The 18,379-nt window shown below is 40.8% G+C and overlaps 1 protein-coding gene across 1 annotated transcript in view; it reads right to left on the reverse strand.

Annotated features, from left to right (window-relative positions):
- Positions 1 to 18,379, reverse strand: part of fto (FTO, alpha-ketoglutarate dependent dioxygenase) — a 123,332-nt gene that overhangs the window by 71,331 nt on the left and 33,622 nt on the right. The window contains exon 7 of the mRNA XM_011493353.3: positions 13,204 to 13,323. Coding sequence (XP_011491655.1) covers positions 13,204 to 13,323 — 120 coding nt within the window. The remainder of the gene's footprint in view (positions 1 to 13,203; positions 13,324 to 18,379) is intronic.

The following is an 18,379-nucleotide window of genomic DNA, read 5'->3' on the forward strand; positions in this document are numbered from 1 at the left end:
GGTCAGCCTCAGCCTGACCACGGTCCTTTATCTCCGGGCCTGTGTTAGCATGATTCAGTCCCTCATTCCTTTTATTTACCGCTTGATGACAGTGGCTGTCCTCAGTATCCACCTCTATCAACCTGATGATGACCACAGATGTCCTCCTGACCCTGGCTGCAGTCCGAGGTTAAACAGAGGACAAGAACCTTGATCCCCCCTCTTCATGACCCAAATTCTGTCAATTTGGCCTCAGATTGGCATAAAAAAATTGATTGCTGTGCTAAAGCAGGTAAGGTAAACAAAATGAAGCCAGGCTAAGGTGTGTTTTGGTTTTTGGAGAACTGAAGTGATGATAGTGTTCCAAGCAAAGGCTGGCTTTAGGGCAGCCTGGGGCAACTCACTAACACCTCGCGCCTCGACCATATCCTAACACCAACAAGCATCTGTCTATTCTATCACATAACGACATGTCACTCAATCAACACAGAATAATAAAATCTGAAGTTGTTGGGCATTAGGGTGTATAACTTCACCGAAGGGTTGCCTCTGGATGCATGAGCTATGAATCCTACAAGCAGGAAGGTAAAAACAAATTTACACTTCATATAACTGAGGTAATTCTTGCCCACTTGAGCTTCAGTAAAACTAATCCACACCCTGAAATGTCTAAGTGACTTTAACGGGTGACCTAAAATACTCTGAAGCTTACTAGTCAACTGTAAAAGAGACAATATTCTACAGTCGAATGCTATAAATCCCAAAACTGACCTCCCCTTATTAACTGGTTTGGTAAACAGCGGATGTTTTTGCACCATAATAGACCAATGATGGCAGATGGCCACCATCAGCCAACTAAGGTAAACAAAGTCACTACAAACACAGAAACAGTCCTGATATGTGGCTCATGATTGGTGTTAAATTGCCACCATGGTGTCTTTCCTCCCACAGAGCACCTCTGTCTAACAGACTGGCATTTTCCTTGCTGATGGGATGTGTAACCAAGCACCAAGCCAGCACACCAAACACACACATACGAACAAACACACACACACATACACACCGTCCTTCTGTTTGCCAACGTGTTCCTGTGCCCATATGGAGGAAGGCATGGTGCTAACTAGTAATCCATCCCCTTTTTGTGCCTGTTGAGCCATGGCTGGCAGCTCTTGACTTACAGTGGCTGCATGTGTCACAATAATCATTTTCAATCACATCTCTTGCATCTTCTACATCAAAGTCATGTCTGATTGATTGATGTTGAAAAAGAGATATGGAATATCTAACAGAATTAGAAACTTGACAGGTAAACAAGTGCAGGCATCCAGCTGCACAGAGGCCAGTGAATCATGTCATCAGACCTCAACCCATAAAGACCAGTTTTCTGAAAACACAGACATCTGTCCCAACTTAAACTCAGCTGATCTGATTTGTATGGCCTTGGAAGTGAATATCGACATATTTTTACGTGCATCTCTCTGGAGTTTTTAATACCTAAACAAATAAGCCTCAGTTTGACCGTTGGAGGTTAAAGGGTTAATGCATCTTGCTCTCGGTAATGGATTACTTGTGCTTTTTGATATGAACAACAGAAGAATTGAGGTACTGCCAAGGTAACTTACAGAGATCTGTGTTTATGTGGTGTGCGCCACCTTAGCTACTTTTTACTTTACCCGCTGAGGATTTATATTAACTTGGGGAGAAAAAATGCCAGAGCCCATTAACTTTTTGGTGGCAATAGACTCAAAGTCATAACAGTGTGTGTTTCCGCGTGCACGTTGCTGTTGCAATCTGCCGGCTGTCACATGATTGCTCAAAATTGAGGCATATCTGAAATTAAATTTACTCAGTTTCCATTATGTGAGATTGGTTGATAATGGGAGTGTGCATGTGCAAACTTGTGTGTGTTTTTGCAAGGGGATGTGTATGTGGAAGGAATGAATGGCATCAACACTGCAGGTAAAGGTTGTCTTCCAGACTTTGAAGCGGCGCCACCTTTGATTTATCAGAGGAAACAGAGCAGAAAATGAGAGAAGCTGGTTCCATAAAAATATTTCCTCTAAGATGATACAAGCAAGCTCTTTCTTTGTCTGTTTTTGTGTTTTCTAAATGATCTCTGTGACTGAGTAATTTTCACAATTAAATTTTTTTATAGAGGATTGATTTCAGAGAGTTCTTAAAAAGGGTTAGAAGAAAACAAAAATTTGCAATAATTCTTTCTTTTAAATATCCCTCTAAAGAATTCCCATTTTACTATTTCTATTAAATCACTAAATGTAAAAATATTTTTTTCTTTTAAAGAAAAAAACAGTTTCCTTCCTTTTCTTTGATGGTCATTAAAAAGACTTCTACTTTTGTTGTGTGAAGATGCATTTGTGTTTGGGAGGGAGGGTAAATGTGGGTGTGTTGATGTGTTCTCGCAATCGCCATGGTGACAGAGCCCAAGGTCTTTCTGCTGGGTTGACCTTTGAAAGGTCTTAGGCACCATCAATTATGTCAGCCAGTAAAATAGGCTTTGCTGCACACAGCAGATTATATGGAGTGTAAAACATTAGAAAAATGTGTCTGAAACATCAGAGGAACATGTTTGAAGTGACAAAAGGTTGGGAGAAATAGAGACGGAAAAAACCCGACAAGTGATTTTGTTTGAAGGCTTTGTAACGCAGAAGTGGGCAGGGATGCTTGCTTTGGATTTTAGGGCAGTAAATCTTCTTCTCTGAATGCAAGCAGGAAAGATGGACATATGCTTTGCTAAGGGTCAAATGAAGCAGAACTCACAGACTTTTTATTGTTGCTCTGCTTTGGTGATGTGAAGAAAAGGAAAATCTGTTGTCCGGTCATCGTCCAATAGACCGACCAATATCACTTCAAAATTCACCAACCTGTTTTGTGTGCATGGGTTTTTTTTTTCTCATCATAGGGAGTGTGGCCCCAGTTGGCTTAATGACTAAACCACACAGCCTGAATGAGCTCACAGGGACAGGGGCTATAGATGCACTTGTGCAAACTCTTGAGCAGACTGCCATGAATGCACAATCCATCCATCACAAGGGACCTTTGAGAGGCACTTTGACTAGTTCAGAACAATGAAGACAGAGCTGGACAGAGATGTTTGCGATGAGCGCGACACTCAAGCACCTTTGGCACTCTAAAAACCCCCTTTCTCCTTTTCAATATATGAAAGCTGAGTCTGGATTCAAGCTAGATTGTAATCAGTGCTTCATTCTCCTGGCAGTAAAAGGCTTTCTGCTGACTGGGACCCAAAGCCTGGCTGCACAACTGCATCATACCCCAGATCTACTCAAAGGCTAAAGTAATAAAAATATTTTCCATCCATCCTGACATGCTTGCAAAGGAGGATTTTGTTTTAGAGGATTGGCTATGATTTTGGGGGATTTAAAGACATCAATGCCACAGTTTTAATTGACTTCTAGATGATTAAAAAGTTTATATTCTGTCTGGAAACTATGGTGATGCTTTGCAATTATGTTGTACCATAAATGGGAATCACCAACAAGGCTGTAGAGGGGAGAAAAAGTATTATAAAGTAAAACATATATCCCTAAAGTCAAAGGTGGCTGGCTAAGGTTGGAACAATCTCCACAGTTTTATTTTATGTGACATCGGTGTAGGAGTTTCTGATTTTACTCTAGGTTTATATTCAAGTGGTTCATTTTTATTGTAAAACTCATTAAGTTACGGGTAATCACCCTCTTCTGAATCTTTTAATGTCAAGTCCTGGAGCTTTTATTTCACACTGAAGAAAGTGTAATTAAGGCTTTCCTGTGTATAATTAGCCTAGCATCGATATTGCCTTAAAGAAATCTCTTCATAGCAATCGGCTGTACAGTAAAAGACAATGGCATGAAGTAGTTACATATAACTGGATTATGGATTCATGCTCATAAGATACTGTCTATGCAAGTCTGGCAAGAAAGTCAAAGACACTCTAATAGCTTTTATATTCAATAATACGTGTGCAACAAAGCTGTATACACTCTTACATGTTGGGAGTACATTGATACAATCTAATTAAGTAAAGGGAATTAGGAGTGAATATAGTGCACTTTGGATTGAGTTACAGCATGGACCTGATTACTAGAATGAAACAAAAATCTGGATTTGGTTGTACTTTGCACGTCCAAAGCTCCAGCAGCGTAAACTTCTTTTAATGACACTGTGTTGGCTGGGTGATTGTATTTTTAGCTTAATCTTTCCTCAAAAGAGCTTTCAAATTACCATGATGCTCAGTAGCCAACTTTTATTGCAAGTGTGCTGTGTTTAATCAGCATTTGAAAATAGCCCCGGAGGATTTTTCAAACAATCTGTTCTTTGAAAAACATAACCAGGCAAAAACAAAAGAAGATCAACTGCTTTATCTATTGATAGTAGTGCAAAAAAAGTCAAAGATAATATGATTTTTATCTGTTTTTTCTAATCAAGAATGTGGTTTATTAAATGTTAGAAATAAACCTCGAAAGAGTCAGACTTCTATCAAATAATGACGATTTGGCTACAAAAAACAAGAAACAAGTTCATAGTTTCTCTTTTTTTTTTTTTTTGTCCATGTCTTTAGAGAAAAGAGTCCACTTTTATTACACTGCGATGTGTGTGTGATTGTTTCTCACCCAGGGAGGCTGATGAAAGCAGCTAAAGGGTGTTTATGAGACTGTTAGCCAAGAAAGGATGCTGCCCTGCAGCTCTCGCCCAAATAAAAGAGCCATTTATTACATCCAACATGACCCTCTCATTACACACAAATAGGAATTAATGAGTGCTATATCTGGCACTCCCAGCAGAGTTAGGCGGGGCCTGCAAAAGGACTTGCGTTAATTACACTGTCCTACATCTCACCCATTTAGCGACACCCATTAAATCGCTCTATCTACAGAAACAGTAGAGCAGTGGTTTCAAGAATAATAAAAGTTTTTGTACACCTCATGTTTGAGCTCTGCTACTTTTCATGCCTTCTTTAGAATACAGTAATGCAAAAAGAAAACTTTCCTCAATGCTCCAAAGACCTGAAGACCTGAAAACTTTCCTCAATGCTCTTGCCATCCTCGCAGCCTCTTGTTTGCAGCAACAGCTTTTCATATCTTCTATTTATTTTATCTCACAAACCCTGATTTGAACTGAAATCCTGACTGTCATCGGTCTCCCTCTGGATCCGTGGCAATGCCAGAACCTCACTTCCTTATCTCAATTCCCTGTTCCAACAACCCAAATCCTCTCCATGTCAGCTCCAAAAAAAGAGCCTATTATCATCTAGGATCTTCTTCCTTTTTCTATTTGTCAATAAAACAGAGTTTTTACATCAGAACATCTCTATTGTTTATCTCCTGAATTATAGGAGGCTTAAAATCAATGCTCCAGTGTATTATCAGCAGTGAAATCTTCAAACCAACTGTTCATAGAATTAATTTTCATTATGCACACATCAGAGATAAACAGAACACTCTGACCTTGTGCAGGTCCTCTTAACCTTTTCATGGTTATACAAAGAGCTTTACGATGTTTTTAACCCACATGATCACAGAAGTGGCAGCAGTGTTGCGTTCAGAATACTGAGGGGCCCAGGACCAACCGAACCGTTTAACCAGCGGGCCCCCCACCTTTTCTGCTTCATTCATGACACATTCTGTTTCAATTATAACACATGCCGTTTTCTATCAATTTATCCTGCAGGGTTTTTACTACATTTGAGAAAAAGGGTACAAAAGAAAAGCAGATTGCCTTAATGAAACCTTAAAAAGGTGTAATCTATTTTTGTCCCTAATTAGAATTCAACTCAAATTTATTTTGTTGTTTTCTTTGAGGTTCGAGGGTAGAGCTGTCATTTTCATTCACTGATTTCATTTATTGTTTCACTATGTGTGGGCACATGTAGAGCCCTGTGATGCTATGACTTTGATTATGAACTGGGCAAATATATGCGAAAAGAAGCTAGCAATCTAAAAAAAATAAAAATAAAAAGAAAGAATAAAAAAGAAACAAGGACGATATCGAGTTCTGATCCTGGTGAAGCTCCAGACTCAGATTCCAGTGACTTTATTAAAAGTATATACACACAGTTCAAAGTATGGTATTTCTATTTTGGTTCAGTTTGATTTACTGAGTGAGGAACCAAGTCTCAATATGTATATTGTGATTTATGAACAGGAGAGATATTTAAATAATCCAATGTCATATTTTCCATACAACAAAAAAAGTGGTTTTTTTTTTCAATGCTTTTACTGACAAAACAGTATTTTCTTTTGCATGTGCTAATATCTAAATGTCTGTGACAAGACTGCCTGCAATAGTAAACAATTACACCTGGATCAAAGTGCTGGAATCATTACATGTCAAATGCTGGTTAGCAGTAATGCCTCTCATCAGCTAGAAGAGGGGCAGGATTTGCTCTGAAAATTGTCTTTCATCTTTTTCTACTTTATCCTCCATCAAAGTGCTTTTCAACAATAACTTTTCATGCATGCATCTCTTCCTTTATGTCCCCCTCTCTCCCGTTCTACTGGTGTGACACGGGAAGAAGCCGGGCCCTGCAGCCAACGCCGCCGTCCACACTGAATGCGATTAAACTGAGCAGTGATTAATCTGGGCTGCCCCATAATTCCTCTTTACCACTTTAATGGATGTTATCTCTCCTCCTCTGAAGGCTTATCTTGCTGATCGGGGCCAAGGATGAGGAGAGGAAGAGGAGGGGCGCTGATGGGTTGAGAAGGGGGAGAAATCAAACTGAATCCATACAGAGGTAAGTAAATGAATAAGGAAGTAAATAAGTAAGTAAATAAATAAATGCGGGGATTGAAGGAGCTGCTAAGAGGATAAGGCAGATCAGCCTCTGTAAAGTGCTCGTTTGTTTTCTAAAAGGACGAGACAAGCTGCCTTCAAAGCCCACCGAGATAGAAAAAACACTGTCAACATCACAATTCACTGACAAACAAAATTAATTACCGAAACTGCTGTCAATAAATGCCAGAGCAAAAAAAATAAATAAATAAAAGCAACCTTAAAAAGCACTGTAGCTGACAGGAAGTGGTGCAATGTCAGTTTTGTAATAAGTTTTTATTTTATGTCATTGAGACCCAAATCTAAACAAACCATTGAAAGGTTTGAAAGAAAACTGTTACTTTACAAAAAAGAAATATAAATAAAAGTGAACAATGAATGTAATAAATTTGAAAGACAGAAAATCAATAAACAAAGAGCTGAGGTCATGTTTAGTTCACTGACACACAATTATGACCTTTACTGGCTGGTTCTGAGCAGCTTCTATTAAGCAAAAGCGCATCGAAATAAAACTAAACATGGAATATTGAAAACAAAAAAGTAAGAACTCCAAAATTTAACTCACTACCCCTGTAAAGCCTACTTCATCAAAGTAAATTATATTTTTCTAGAGTTTAGTTATTTCTTTCAACCCTTTGATGACACCCCCCCCCCCACAAAAAAAGAACAACAACAACCACCTATGATTTTTTTTTTTTAAATGAGATATAGATAGCACAAGTATAATATTTTGGGTGATTTAATAACTTATAGCTCAATTGTTTAGGTAGGTAATTGTAGAAAGTAAAAGAACAAAGAAAAAACAATAGATTAGTTTTTCTTACCATAAAATTTTGTGAATTAGCAAAATTAACGACAAAAGTGTTTTTGAGATTAAATGGAAGCGGCCAATTTGATGAGTAGGAAAAGTCCTTCTACTGCCTCTAGTGGAATGATGATGAACTACAGGGCAGAAAACATTGATCAAGTTAGATACAGTAGGCTTTTAGGGACATTTTTAAATATGCTAAAGAGATAGTGGTCTCAGAAATGCATGTCTCCGAGTCAAAGTATCCGAGCAGTGTGTTATTTTTCCTGTGTTTTTCTCCTTTTAGATCTCTATTCACACATGTATGTGGATGCAACTGTTGTAACAAATAACTGACAGGGTTAAACCCGTGCACACACACACACACACACACACACCCTTCCACCTTCTCTGGCTTGCAGCGATGTTGCAGTTAGATTCTGTCCCAGAAAACCTCAGAGGGATTCCATTCAACACTAGTGAACATCTTTAGGTACAAAGCTGCGGGCTGCACGGGCTCCAGGTAACATAAACGCTCCCTTCAAGCCACCGCATATCTGCCCATGAAAATTCTCTAAAGGGGTTTAAGCATTTACACAGAAACACTATCAGGCACCGCCGAAAATTCAGCTTACCCTGTTGAATGGGGACTTCAAAGAGAATCGCAAATACCTTTGCACTGCTAACTTTACCTCACTCACTTCCGTGCTCTGTCTCTGCCTGCTTCTTTTTTTTTTTTTCAATTTTTATTTCAGACCTGCCGTACGATGTAAAAATGTATTATCAGCCACATATTTCTTCTTTAAATGAATAATAACAATAATCTCTGAGTAATTTCTTTTTTATTATTCAGCTCTGCCTAAATAGGGCAAAGCAAGCCGGGCTTAAACAGAGCTGCTGGTAAACAAGGCCGTGCGATAATGAAGGTGTGGATTAGCCCTCTCGTCTATGTGCAGCGATAATGTTAAAACAGCTGCTTCCGTCCAGGTAATAGCAAACACTGACTGTCAGGGGTGAGGATACTGTGCAGCTGCAGGTTTGCACACACTCACCTGCTGGACTCAGATGAAAACAAATGACTCACTTGCATGTGGATGCCTGTATAGTATGTGCAAAAAATAAATAAATAAATAAATATATATATATATATATATATATATATATATATATATATATATATATATATATATATATATATATATATATATATATATATATATATATATATATATATATATATATATATATAAAGAAAGAGAGAATACAATAAATGTAAAGATCTATTAAAGTAAAAATGAGCTTTAAATCTAAGACAACGCCATGCAGAATTGGAATGTGATTTAATGAAAGAGATAATAGATGTCTTCATAATGAGTAATAAAATTGCCCTTTAAACAGTTTACTGCTTAGTTCACACTTTAATCTTGGTTCCATGTGTGCGTATAAAACTCTGCCCAGCTGTGCAAGTGAAACTCAGAGCGAAGGAGAAAAATGACTGCAAGTATCCAACTGTATTTAGCTGGAGCCTCTGGTTTTCAAAAAAAAAAAAAAAATCTCCATTTCTCTCTTCTGGATCAGCAAACTCTCAGAACAGACTCCCTAAAATTATTTAGGGGCACATGCACAACAGGAAACAGTAACATTTATAATGTTTTACAAAGCCATCAAATAAGCGGAGAGAGGATTAATTGCCCCAACCCGACCTTAAAATAATTATTTTGAGCGGTGCAACTCTAAACTCCAACGAAATTGATACACTTTGATAATTAGATTCTTGGCACTGACCCGCTGAAGTCAATAAAGGTTATTAAGGCCAATTGCTGTCTAAACGCATTACGGGCAGAGTAAACTGTCCGACGGAGGCCCCTGCTCCTCCAGAGCCAATATGATAATCCATTCTCCGTCCTGGGGGTTTCTTCCCCAGCGCCTGTGTCTCCACTCTGCCATACAAAACCAGATTGGATTCGCTTAACCTTTCCAGGACTTTGATCAAATGAGCTCACACAGCAATAACATTTACATTGACCCCCCCACCCCCTAAACACACACAATCCCTCTCTTGCATCTCTCTGCCTCCCCCCGCCGGTGTTTCTGACTCTCCCTACAGCTCAATGCCTCCCATCGCTCCTTCTCCAACCCTTCTCCGACGCATTTGCTCGATAACCTAATCAGCTCTTGATGGCGACCGGGCCAGCCGGCGTATGATTGCGGTGCCACCATCCAATGCGGTGCCCAGATTGTTTCCGAGGACTGTTATTACAGCGACGGGGAGAAGATGAAACGGTCACCGAGCGCATCTCCACACAAACGCACCAGCCGGCAGGCATGCAAAAAGCCAGCCTTTATTATGAACCAGAGAGAGGAAACTTTGTCTGGAAGTGTATCTGTACTATGGGCATCCATGTGTGACCAAAACAAGGACTGACAGGCTGGGTGAATGAAGCAGAGGAAGACGTGGCCCTGATACCACTTCCTGTTTTGTACATCTTGAAGTATACAAATGTATTCAGCTGAGTGGATCCCATTTCTTTATGAAATAGATTAATTTCCTTGATACACGTTGAAAAGACTTCCATCTACGAGGCACGCTCCCCTGTCAAATGAGGGAGAAAGTGGGAGAAAGAAACAGAGATGGCACGGGCTAGAAAGGCTGCAAACAAGAGAAAGGAAGAACATAAGGAATGAGTGGAGAAGAAGACGGCGGCGTGCACTGAAATCTCTTTGCCTCTGCCGCTTTTGAAGTTGTGAGATGAGCAACCACAGAAGTCAGGAAAGTGACAAATTAGGGAAAAAGCTGTACTGTGCAAGCAGAGCTGCTAAATCAATTAAAGTCACGGCAAGTGCATACATTAACATCAATGGCACACACATGGATGCAAAAGATACACCCATACACACACACAGGACGAGGAGGGGGGGGGGGGGGGGTCTAACAGAAGTGCTGTCGCTTTTCCCCCCACCACAAAAACAGGAAAAAGAAAAAGAAACAGCTGCATTTAAAATATTCTGCATAAAGCCAAGGCTCCCGCTCTATTGTCACCCAGATGGAAGATATTCAGCGTTGCTAGTTTAAAGAAATGTCACTATTGTATGATAGCCTTGATAGCAGAATCCTGGGGGAGCGCAAAACTCCGAGAACCCCCCAAAACCCTGAATCCTAAAGCTTCTCCACTCCTCTTCCGCTGACAGAAAGCAACCTTTATAACCTTTATAACATTTAAACAAAGTCCACTTGGAGATAATTCTCTACTGTTTACTTCAAGGGAAGAAAATCAGGAAAAAAAAGGAGAAGAAAAAAGATTGAGCTGAGCTGCCGTAAAGATGCCAGCAAGCCAGTGTTTCCCATTCTTCTATATTTATTTATGTATTTTATCAGAATGTCATTCAAATGGAAGGATGAACATTTGCATGACAACAGCATGAGGAGCAGAGAGCCAGCCCCAGGGAGAGACAGTATCTATAAACAGGAGCTAGTCCCCCAATATTGCAATATTCTTCATACGGACTAACAAACGCAGCCCGGCGCATTCTGCAGCACTGCTGCTAAATATGACAATAAAGAGAGGAAGCCTGGCGGTTTGTATTACTATTTTAGCAGGATAAAACAATAGGCTCTTTTATTGCTACAGCGCACCATATGAAACAATACATTGTCACTTTATAAAGCCTATTTAAATAGACATATATTTGTTATTTTAAAATACCCACGCAGATATCAGATTTGACAAAAAAATAAGGCAGTATTAAAATAAACTCTGCAGGCAACGGAAATATCAAAATGAATGAATGGTAAACAGCATCTGCACACAGCGGGTCACTTGTATTTCACTAAATTACACTATGCTGTCAATTGACGGCTTCAGAAGTAACAGTTTTGCAATAAAGACCACAAAGAGGGGAGAGTCGCTTCATTTGAATGACTCAAAGTCATTTGGAAAAATGTCTTTTAATCTAACATCTAATAAGCTATCAGAACCTGCAAAAAGGGAAATCGATAAGTCGTGTCTGCGAAGTGCTTTTCATCAGCACATCAGAGGTCGATGCATGTATGTAAATATTGCCAGCAAAGGCAATAACGTTGTCTTTCATCACATCGTACATCATTCTTTTTTTCTGCTCAGCACTCCATTGTTTTTGCATCAATTCAATATGAATTTGTCCGAAAGACAGTTTCTTTTTTTGGATAATGACCTTTTTGTGTTAACTAAATTAATAAAGTGGGTTGGGGTTAAAGTATTTTTTTTTAAGTTACATGTAGAGTCATAAATTATGGATGACTTTGTAATGGGAAACACAAAAAAAAGGGTTTATTCTTAATTTGGTTTAGTGTTTGCAAGTTTACACAAAACTGAAGAAGAGAAGTTTAGCACAAAAGTGCACAGCACTCACACAAGAGAAAGGACGGACACAGGAAAACATTTTACTGAAGCTCTTTTTCTAAAAACAGGTCCGAATCGCAGCCTTCATCTGGGCCCAGAGGTGGAGCTCAAGATGAGTTTAGTCTGTGTCTACTTAACCCCCCCCCCCCCCCCCACCACCACCACCGCCGCCACCCTCCACCAGGCTGTTCCGCTGTGCGCGAGAGAGGCTGCGACTGGAGCTGAGCAGCGTCGCCAGCAGCGGCACTGTTCTCCTGCAGCCCCTGTCTTTATCCCCGCCTGAGCATTAGATGTGATTACTGCTCAGCGCTCGGCACTGACAGAGACGAAGAGCTCCCAGAGGCGGCAGGAGTGCGAGGAGACAGAGAGGGAGGAAGAGGAGAGCAGCTTCTCTCCCCGGCTGCAGCTACAGTGGTACAAGAGTGCCCCCTGCTGCTCCCACTTCCTAGCTGTTCAAACACGGCCTGTTTCCTCTCAGCATAAGCCCTGGAGCATAAACTCTTTGACACCTATTCACCAAGAAGGAAAGAATGTATAGAGAGCCTTTGGGTGGAGAGTGACAGTTAGATCAGGCAGGAATCTGCAACATCGATGTTCCGAAAACATCTGTGACTTGTTTATGAGTTGGATATTTCAGCGGAAGTCTTTATGACCGTGAGTTACAATGCATATACATAATTTTTTATATCCATAGAAGGCAGGTGAATGGATTACACGTCCTCACTGATGCAACACGACGAGAAGTTACAAAATCCATACTGTCAGTTAAAGCGCAGGCTGATCATGAATCTAGTTTAAGCAAGACGCAAAAGTTTAGACACGTTGGGTGTTTTGAAATCTGAGAGGATTTATTACAACTGGAGAAAATGTTGAAAAATCATAAAACCCATCTTCATCTTAGCAATAAGTGCTTTGGGTAAAAAGAAATACATCCTTTTTTTCTTTAAATATCACAAAAGTTCATGTCATGATTAATTATTTGTTTTAGGATTAAAATATGATATTAACTGTATGTTTCTGCCTCATCTAGTCATCTTATTAACTCACTCATATTTCTCCGTACATCTTTTAAAAATATTAAAGCTGATTTTATAAGTTGCACTTTTTTTTTCCTCTATATTTGCAGACTGTCGTTTTTTTATCAAGGTGGCTAACATAATATATATTTTTTATCTATGAAAAAAATGCCTTTTGAATTTAAACTGCACAGAAAAAAAAAAGTTTTTAAATATTTAGAGGAAAGGCGGCTGTGTGTCTGAAGAGTTTTACCATCTTCTCCATGAGCCTCCAGTCTTTCTCCAGCTGCTCCATCGGTCCGCTCCACCAGCTGCAGAAGCGTGTGTAACGCTGGCCCTGAAACCAGTACTGTCGCAGCCATTCGAACTCCACCTGCGTAAAGGCACACGCGATCATGCACGTACACACACAAAAACACACAAGACAAAAAGGCCCCTTAGACACAGCGTTTCTTGCTGTTAGTAGAAACCAGGACAACTTTACAAATCACCAGGTAAAGTATTTGTATTTCTCTGTATGGCAAATACATATATGCACTCAAAAACATTTACATTTCCTAAGCAGAAAGGCCATAAAAACATTAAAATGTTGACTTAAGACTTTATGGCATCGATGGAAAATGCAGTGCAGTTGGCAGTGTAGGAACCTGCAAGAAAGCAAGTTCACCCAAATAATACAAATGTGTCAGCTTCCACACAACACATTCAATCCAGTCAGCACACCTGAAAACTCCACCCTCTTCCTCCTCTTCTCCGTCTCTCATCCCTTTTCCCCTCCTCTGTTGCTCCGTCTGGAGCTGACAGTATCTGCCGCCGAGCCGCTCCCCTCTCCTCCGCTGGGAGTGTTTTTGTTTCCCGCTCTTTTGAAGTGCTGATTTAATCCTCGCAAGGATGCTTCATGTAGCCAGGTGTAACGCCGCCACTTCCAAGTGTGTTGTTGAGCGTGTGTTTGATGAGTTTGGACCTGTATTGTAAATGCAGCTGTGCGTTTGTGTCCCTGCACGTTTTTGCTTCTGGAAGAGCGTGAGCAGCTTTGTTAATGCCTCTGCATAAAATTGTAACGCGAGTGCGGGTGTGTGTCAAAGATTGCCCCGAATGCTGAGTTGCCCTCCCTCAAAACGTCCTACAAAGCATCATCCACGCAAAACAATGCACTCCCCACCTGAGCTCCACGCAGATAACTGTACAACACAAAATATTGCTGCACACAATGGAGTTGCACATCAAATAGGGATTTTGTTTATTGTCTAAAACTATTTTTCTCATTGTTCCTCTAGCAGTGCATTACTCAGTATTTAAATCTGAGAAACCTTTAGTGAGGTTTAAACACTATTCAGCAGGTAAGCAAAATAAAAAATATTTATTTGGAAACAAACATTTTTTTAACTGTGGTAATTTTGACTTCAAATAGTTTCCCAATTATTGATAGGTTGGACTAATTACACTTTAAAACTTTATGGGGTCACAAAAACTTGCCTGACTTTGAAATTATTTTTATCCATGTAATTTACATTTTAAATATCTATTATTATTAAATCTGTGTGACAAAGGAGTTTTGCTGCAGACTAACATAAATTATTTATTATTTTATCTCGTTGAGCCTGAGTTATTATAACTCAATTAAAGACCCACTCCAATCACCTATTGATCCATTCCCAGTCCTCTTTTGATTACATTTATGCCGTTTTAGTCCAAATCAAAAGTTGTTGTCTAAGACAAAATTTCTACAGAGCAGCGAGGGTTTATTAGAAATTCGTCCCTGAGTTTTTGGCGGGACTGTTGGCATGGACCACTCCATCCCCTCTTCCCATCCATGTTGCTGAAACCTCAGATTGGGGAGCTAGTGGCCCGCACAGTGTATTTCTATGTTTAACATAAAAGCTCTTATCCATTGGCATTTTTTCATCTGCTCCTAAATCACAACAATTTGAATGAAAAACTACTCAGAAAGCATTTTTAGCTTAATTTTGTTAAATTGTGTCTTCTGTCATCAGAAAAATGCCACAAGAACATTTTAAAAACACAATCGGAGTGAGTCTTTAATGACTTCAAACATCCAGCATGACTGAAACCTTTTGACTCGAATGAAGTCAAAGCGGTCTATAACTTTGAACATAAGCCAAGCTTCGACGTCCAGATTCTCTTTTATGAAAGTACATCTCAAGTGTTCGCATATTTTGTTTTTCCGGCTAAAGTGAGTTGTGCTTGTAAAAGGGGGATGAAATTATTTACACAAACTGTGTGGGTTCGGCGCCGTGCACAGACTCATCCTGCCATTTACTCTGTAAGGGCTCTGATCACAGCAGGGGTGACATGGAAGGACTGTGGCATGTCAGGGAGAATACACAGCCAGTGGCACTGCTCAGCAGCCCCTCACTCACTCCATACAACCCCCCCTTCAAAGAAATGTCATCCTTTATGGCCCCCTTCAACACACTCCAAATCCACTCCGCTTCGATCAGTACAGCTCAAACACACAACAAAGCCACGAGAGCAATATCGGACGTCCTTTTTCTCTCAGGCCGTCCCTCCTTCTAGCCCTTTTGGTGAGAAGAAACCAACCTGTGTCTCTGCTTTGAGCTGACATGGCTGCCTGTCCCCCACCGTGCAGGCCAGCGACAGCCACAAAGCAGGCCATCTAAAGCAACTGGCTATTTGGTATTTGGAGTCCCGCCACCCAGCTGAGAGCTGCCAGGCAGAGAAGCTTTGACTAAATGCCACCTATGCAGGCAGACAGATCGAAAGTCGGCTCAAAAAACACAGAAGTCTCTGAGATGGTGGTGGGTGGGGTGGGGGGTGGGGGGTGAGAGGGGAGCTTGTGACTCCCCCTGCGGCAGTCCCTGTCATCTCCCCAGGTAATGGAGACACTAACTGCACATTAGCTCCACATTAGTGCAGCGGCCACCCACCGTGGCAACTCTGGAGTTAAAACCGAGAAAGACTTTTTTTCCGCCTTTAATGAGGCATAATTTTTTTTCTCTACACCTTCACAATATTCCCAGAGCGGCTCCAATCAATTTCCACGCCAGGGCCCTGAGGTGGGAGCTGATGAGAGTGTGATCGATCCCACTCTGCCGTCCTCTGTCTACCTGTCCAGGCCTCCTCTGGCAGCAGCCAGGATTTCCTGGTCACACACTTACTAAAGGAAATATATATGCTAGGTAACACTGGAACCACCAAAAAAGGGTTAAAAATCCTTTCTTTATTAGCATAATATTCCAACAGAACTGAGCATAACATCAGACAGTTCTAAACGGCTATTAAAAACTTTTAGGATGGCTTCTAATACTCAGTAGTTGGTGGCATCTTATTTTCTTTTACTCATTTTATTTAATTATTTTCCGTCTTTTATGTATTTTAGAATTTTTAGCAATTTTACGCTTTTTTTTAAATTTTCTTCTTAATCATTATTTGTAATCTCTCTTTTAGTTGTGAAGTTTTTTGGTACCCTGATTGCATTAAAATTTCTGTATTAATAAAGTTTTATACATTCATTCAATTTCTTAATTTATCCCCGCCTGATCATTAGATGTGATTACGGTACTGACAAGAGGAGCTTTAGCAACCATTTCTACCAAAGTAAAAAAAAAAAAACACTTTTCTATAAAGAAATAAAATAAAATAAAGCATTTTGATACTGAAGTAAGTGTAAACAAATGGGTCAATGAAATGGCATGTCTAAACTGCATGTGGCATTTTTCTACAATGGGAAAATGTTTTCAGAGGTCATTTAGAAGATTACAATGATAGCACCACCTTAAGCCCCCCAGGAAGGGTTTTCAAAGGCAGGAAAAGACCCGAGAGCCTTGGGGAGGCATTTTGGTCTTGAAAACAGGACACTGGAAGGTCAAACACACCTGCTTCTGCACAGTTTACTTTCTGGTCGAGCATGTGGGAAAACCTTGTCCCTCCCCTCAATATTTACTGTGGGGGTGGGGGGGGCAGCATCATTAAAGGGGGTCCCTCAAGGCACTCTGTCACACACCCACCTGGGAAGAGACACAGTGGCTTTATATGAGACAAGACATTTGCGTCTAGGATTAGCACTTCAAAGCCAAAGAGGTGCATGCAAGGGGGCCACATGGCGATGCTGGGAACGCCAGAGCCGGTGACAAAGACAGCAGGTCAAATTAAGAGACACTGAAGGAGATCACGATTAAGAAATACAATTTCAAATTACCTCACTTCTTGATTTTCTGTCATTCAACCCAACTGAAAGTAAGCGATAGTTCTCTAATGAGATGAGCTCCACTTCATCATCGTGTCTCTCGCTGATTCCTCTGCCAGATGTCAGGCCCCCGTCACTTTTCCATTGTACCACATCAGCGGAGAGTCAGACCGCACTAGCGTGCCGTGCGGCACTTTTTAAACATAGACCCGAAAGGCGGGGCTCAGGTCAGACTGCCCGCATGTCTCAGGCTTGTTCACTCCTCGGTCGTTCATGTCAAACACGACCTGTGCAATATGCAGCCGCCCAGCACCAAAGTGGGCCGTCATCATAAATAACTCTGCCAACAATACATCATTTAAGTGGGTGTTCTGCTCTCGCGGGTAACTCCAAACAAATGGCCACATCGATCATAACGAATGCCAAGCACGGCGAGAGCCCCAGAGAGCATCCCTTCCTCGCTAAAGCGTACATACACACATCAGCGCTCGTATAAATAGCGCCCCTCTTTCCTGAAGAAACCTGCTCTCTTGGCGAAGGCCTACGCTCGGTAATCCGGCGCCGCATTGTGGCAAGTTAGCAGGTGTTGCTAGCTCAACAAACACTCAGTTCTCCCAACGCAGACGGCCCTATTGTCTCTTTAATTAATACGGTCAGCAACCTTTAAACAACCTCACGGCAGAAACATCTGTCATGGCATCCTGCTGAGCGTCCTGACTACGGTGAGCCCTTTCTCTGCATGGTGTAAACCGGGGAAGAGGTGAGATGGTATATTAACTGTTGGCCTGCGGCACGCAAACATTTTGAGCTGATGGTTCAGCAGACAAGCCCCCCACGTTCCTCACGTTGACCTCACTCTATCCCTCTGTTCCCCAAACCAGCATCACTCATTGTTCTGGTTGAAGAGGGGCATTGAGGAAGATGGGGGCACAACTCCATTTTTAGAAACATATGGAGAAGCTCCTGCTGAACGATTCATCACAGACCAGGACAAATGAGAACAACCTGGATTTCACATTGGAGATGATAGAGGAGTGCAGAAACAACAAGATAAGTGGAGGGCAGGAAACTGGCAAGCTTCCATCAATCTGCTCTGAGAAGAGTCTCTAATTCAAATTAAACTATGATTAATGCCGTCCATAACATTTCAACAGTTAAAGTTTGTAACATTGTGTGGTTCTCAGAAATGTTCATCTAAAGTTTGATCATTTGTCAGACTAAAAGCTTCACTTAGAGCCAGATTCATGCGATCGTTATGTAG

This window comes from Oryzias latipes, chromosome 3 (genome assembly GCF_002234675.1).
Source record: "Oryzias latipes chromosome 3, ASM223467v1".
Classification (NCBI taxonomy): Eukaryota; Metazoa; Chordata; class Actinopteri; order Beloniformes; family Adrianichthyidae; genus Oryzias; species Oryzias latipes.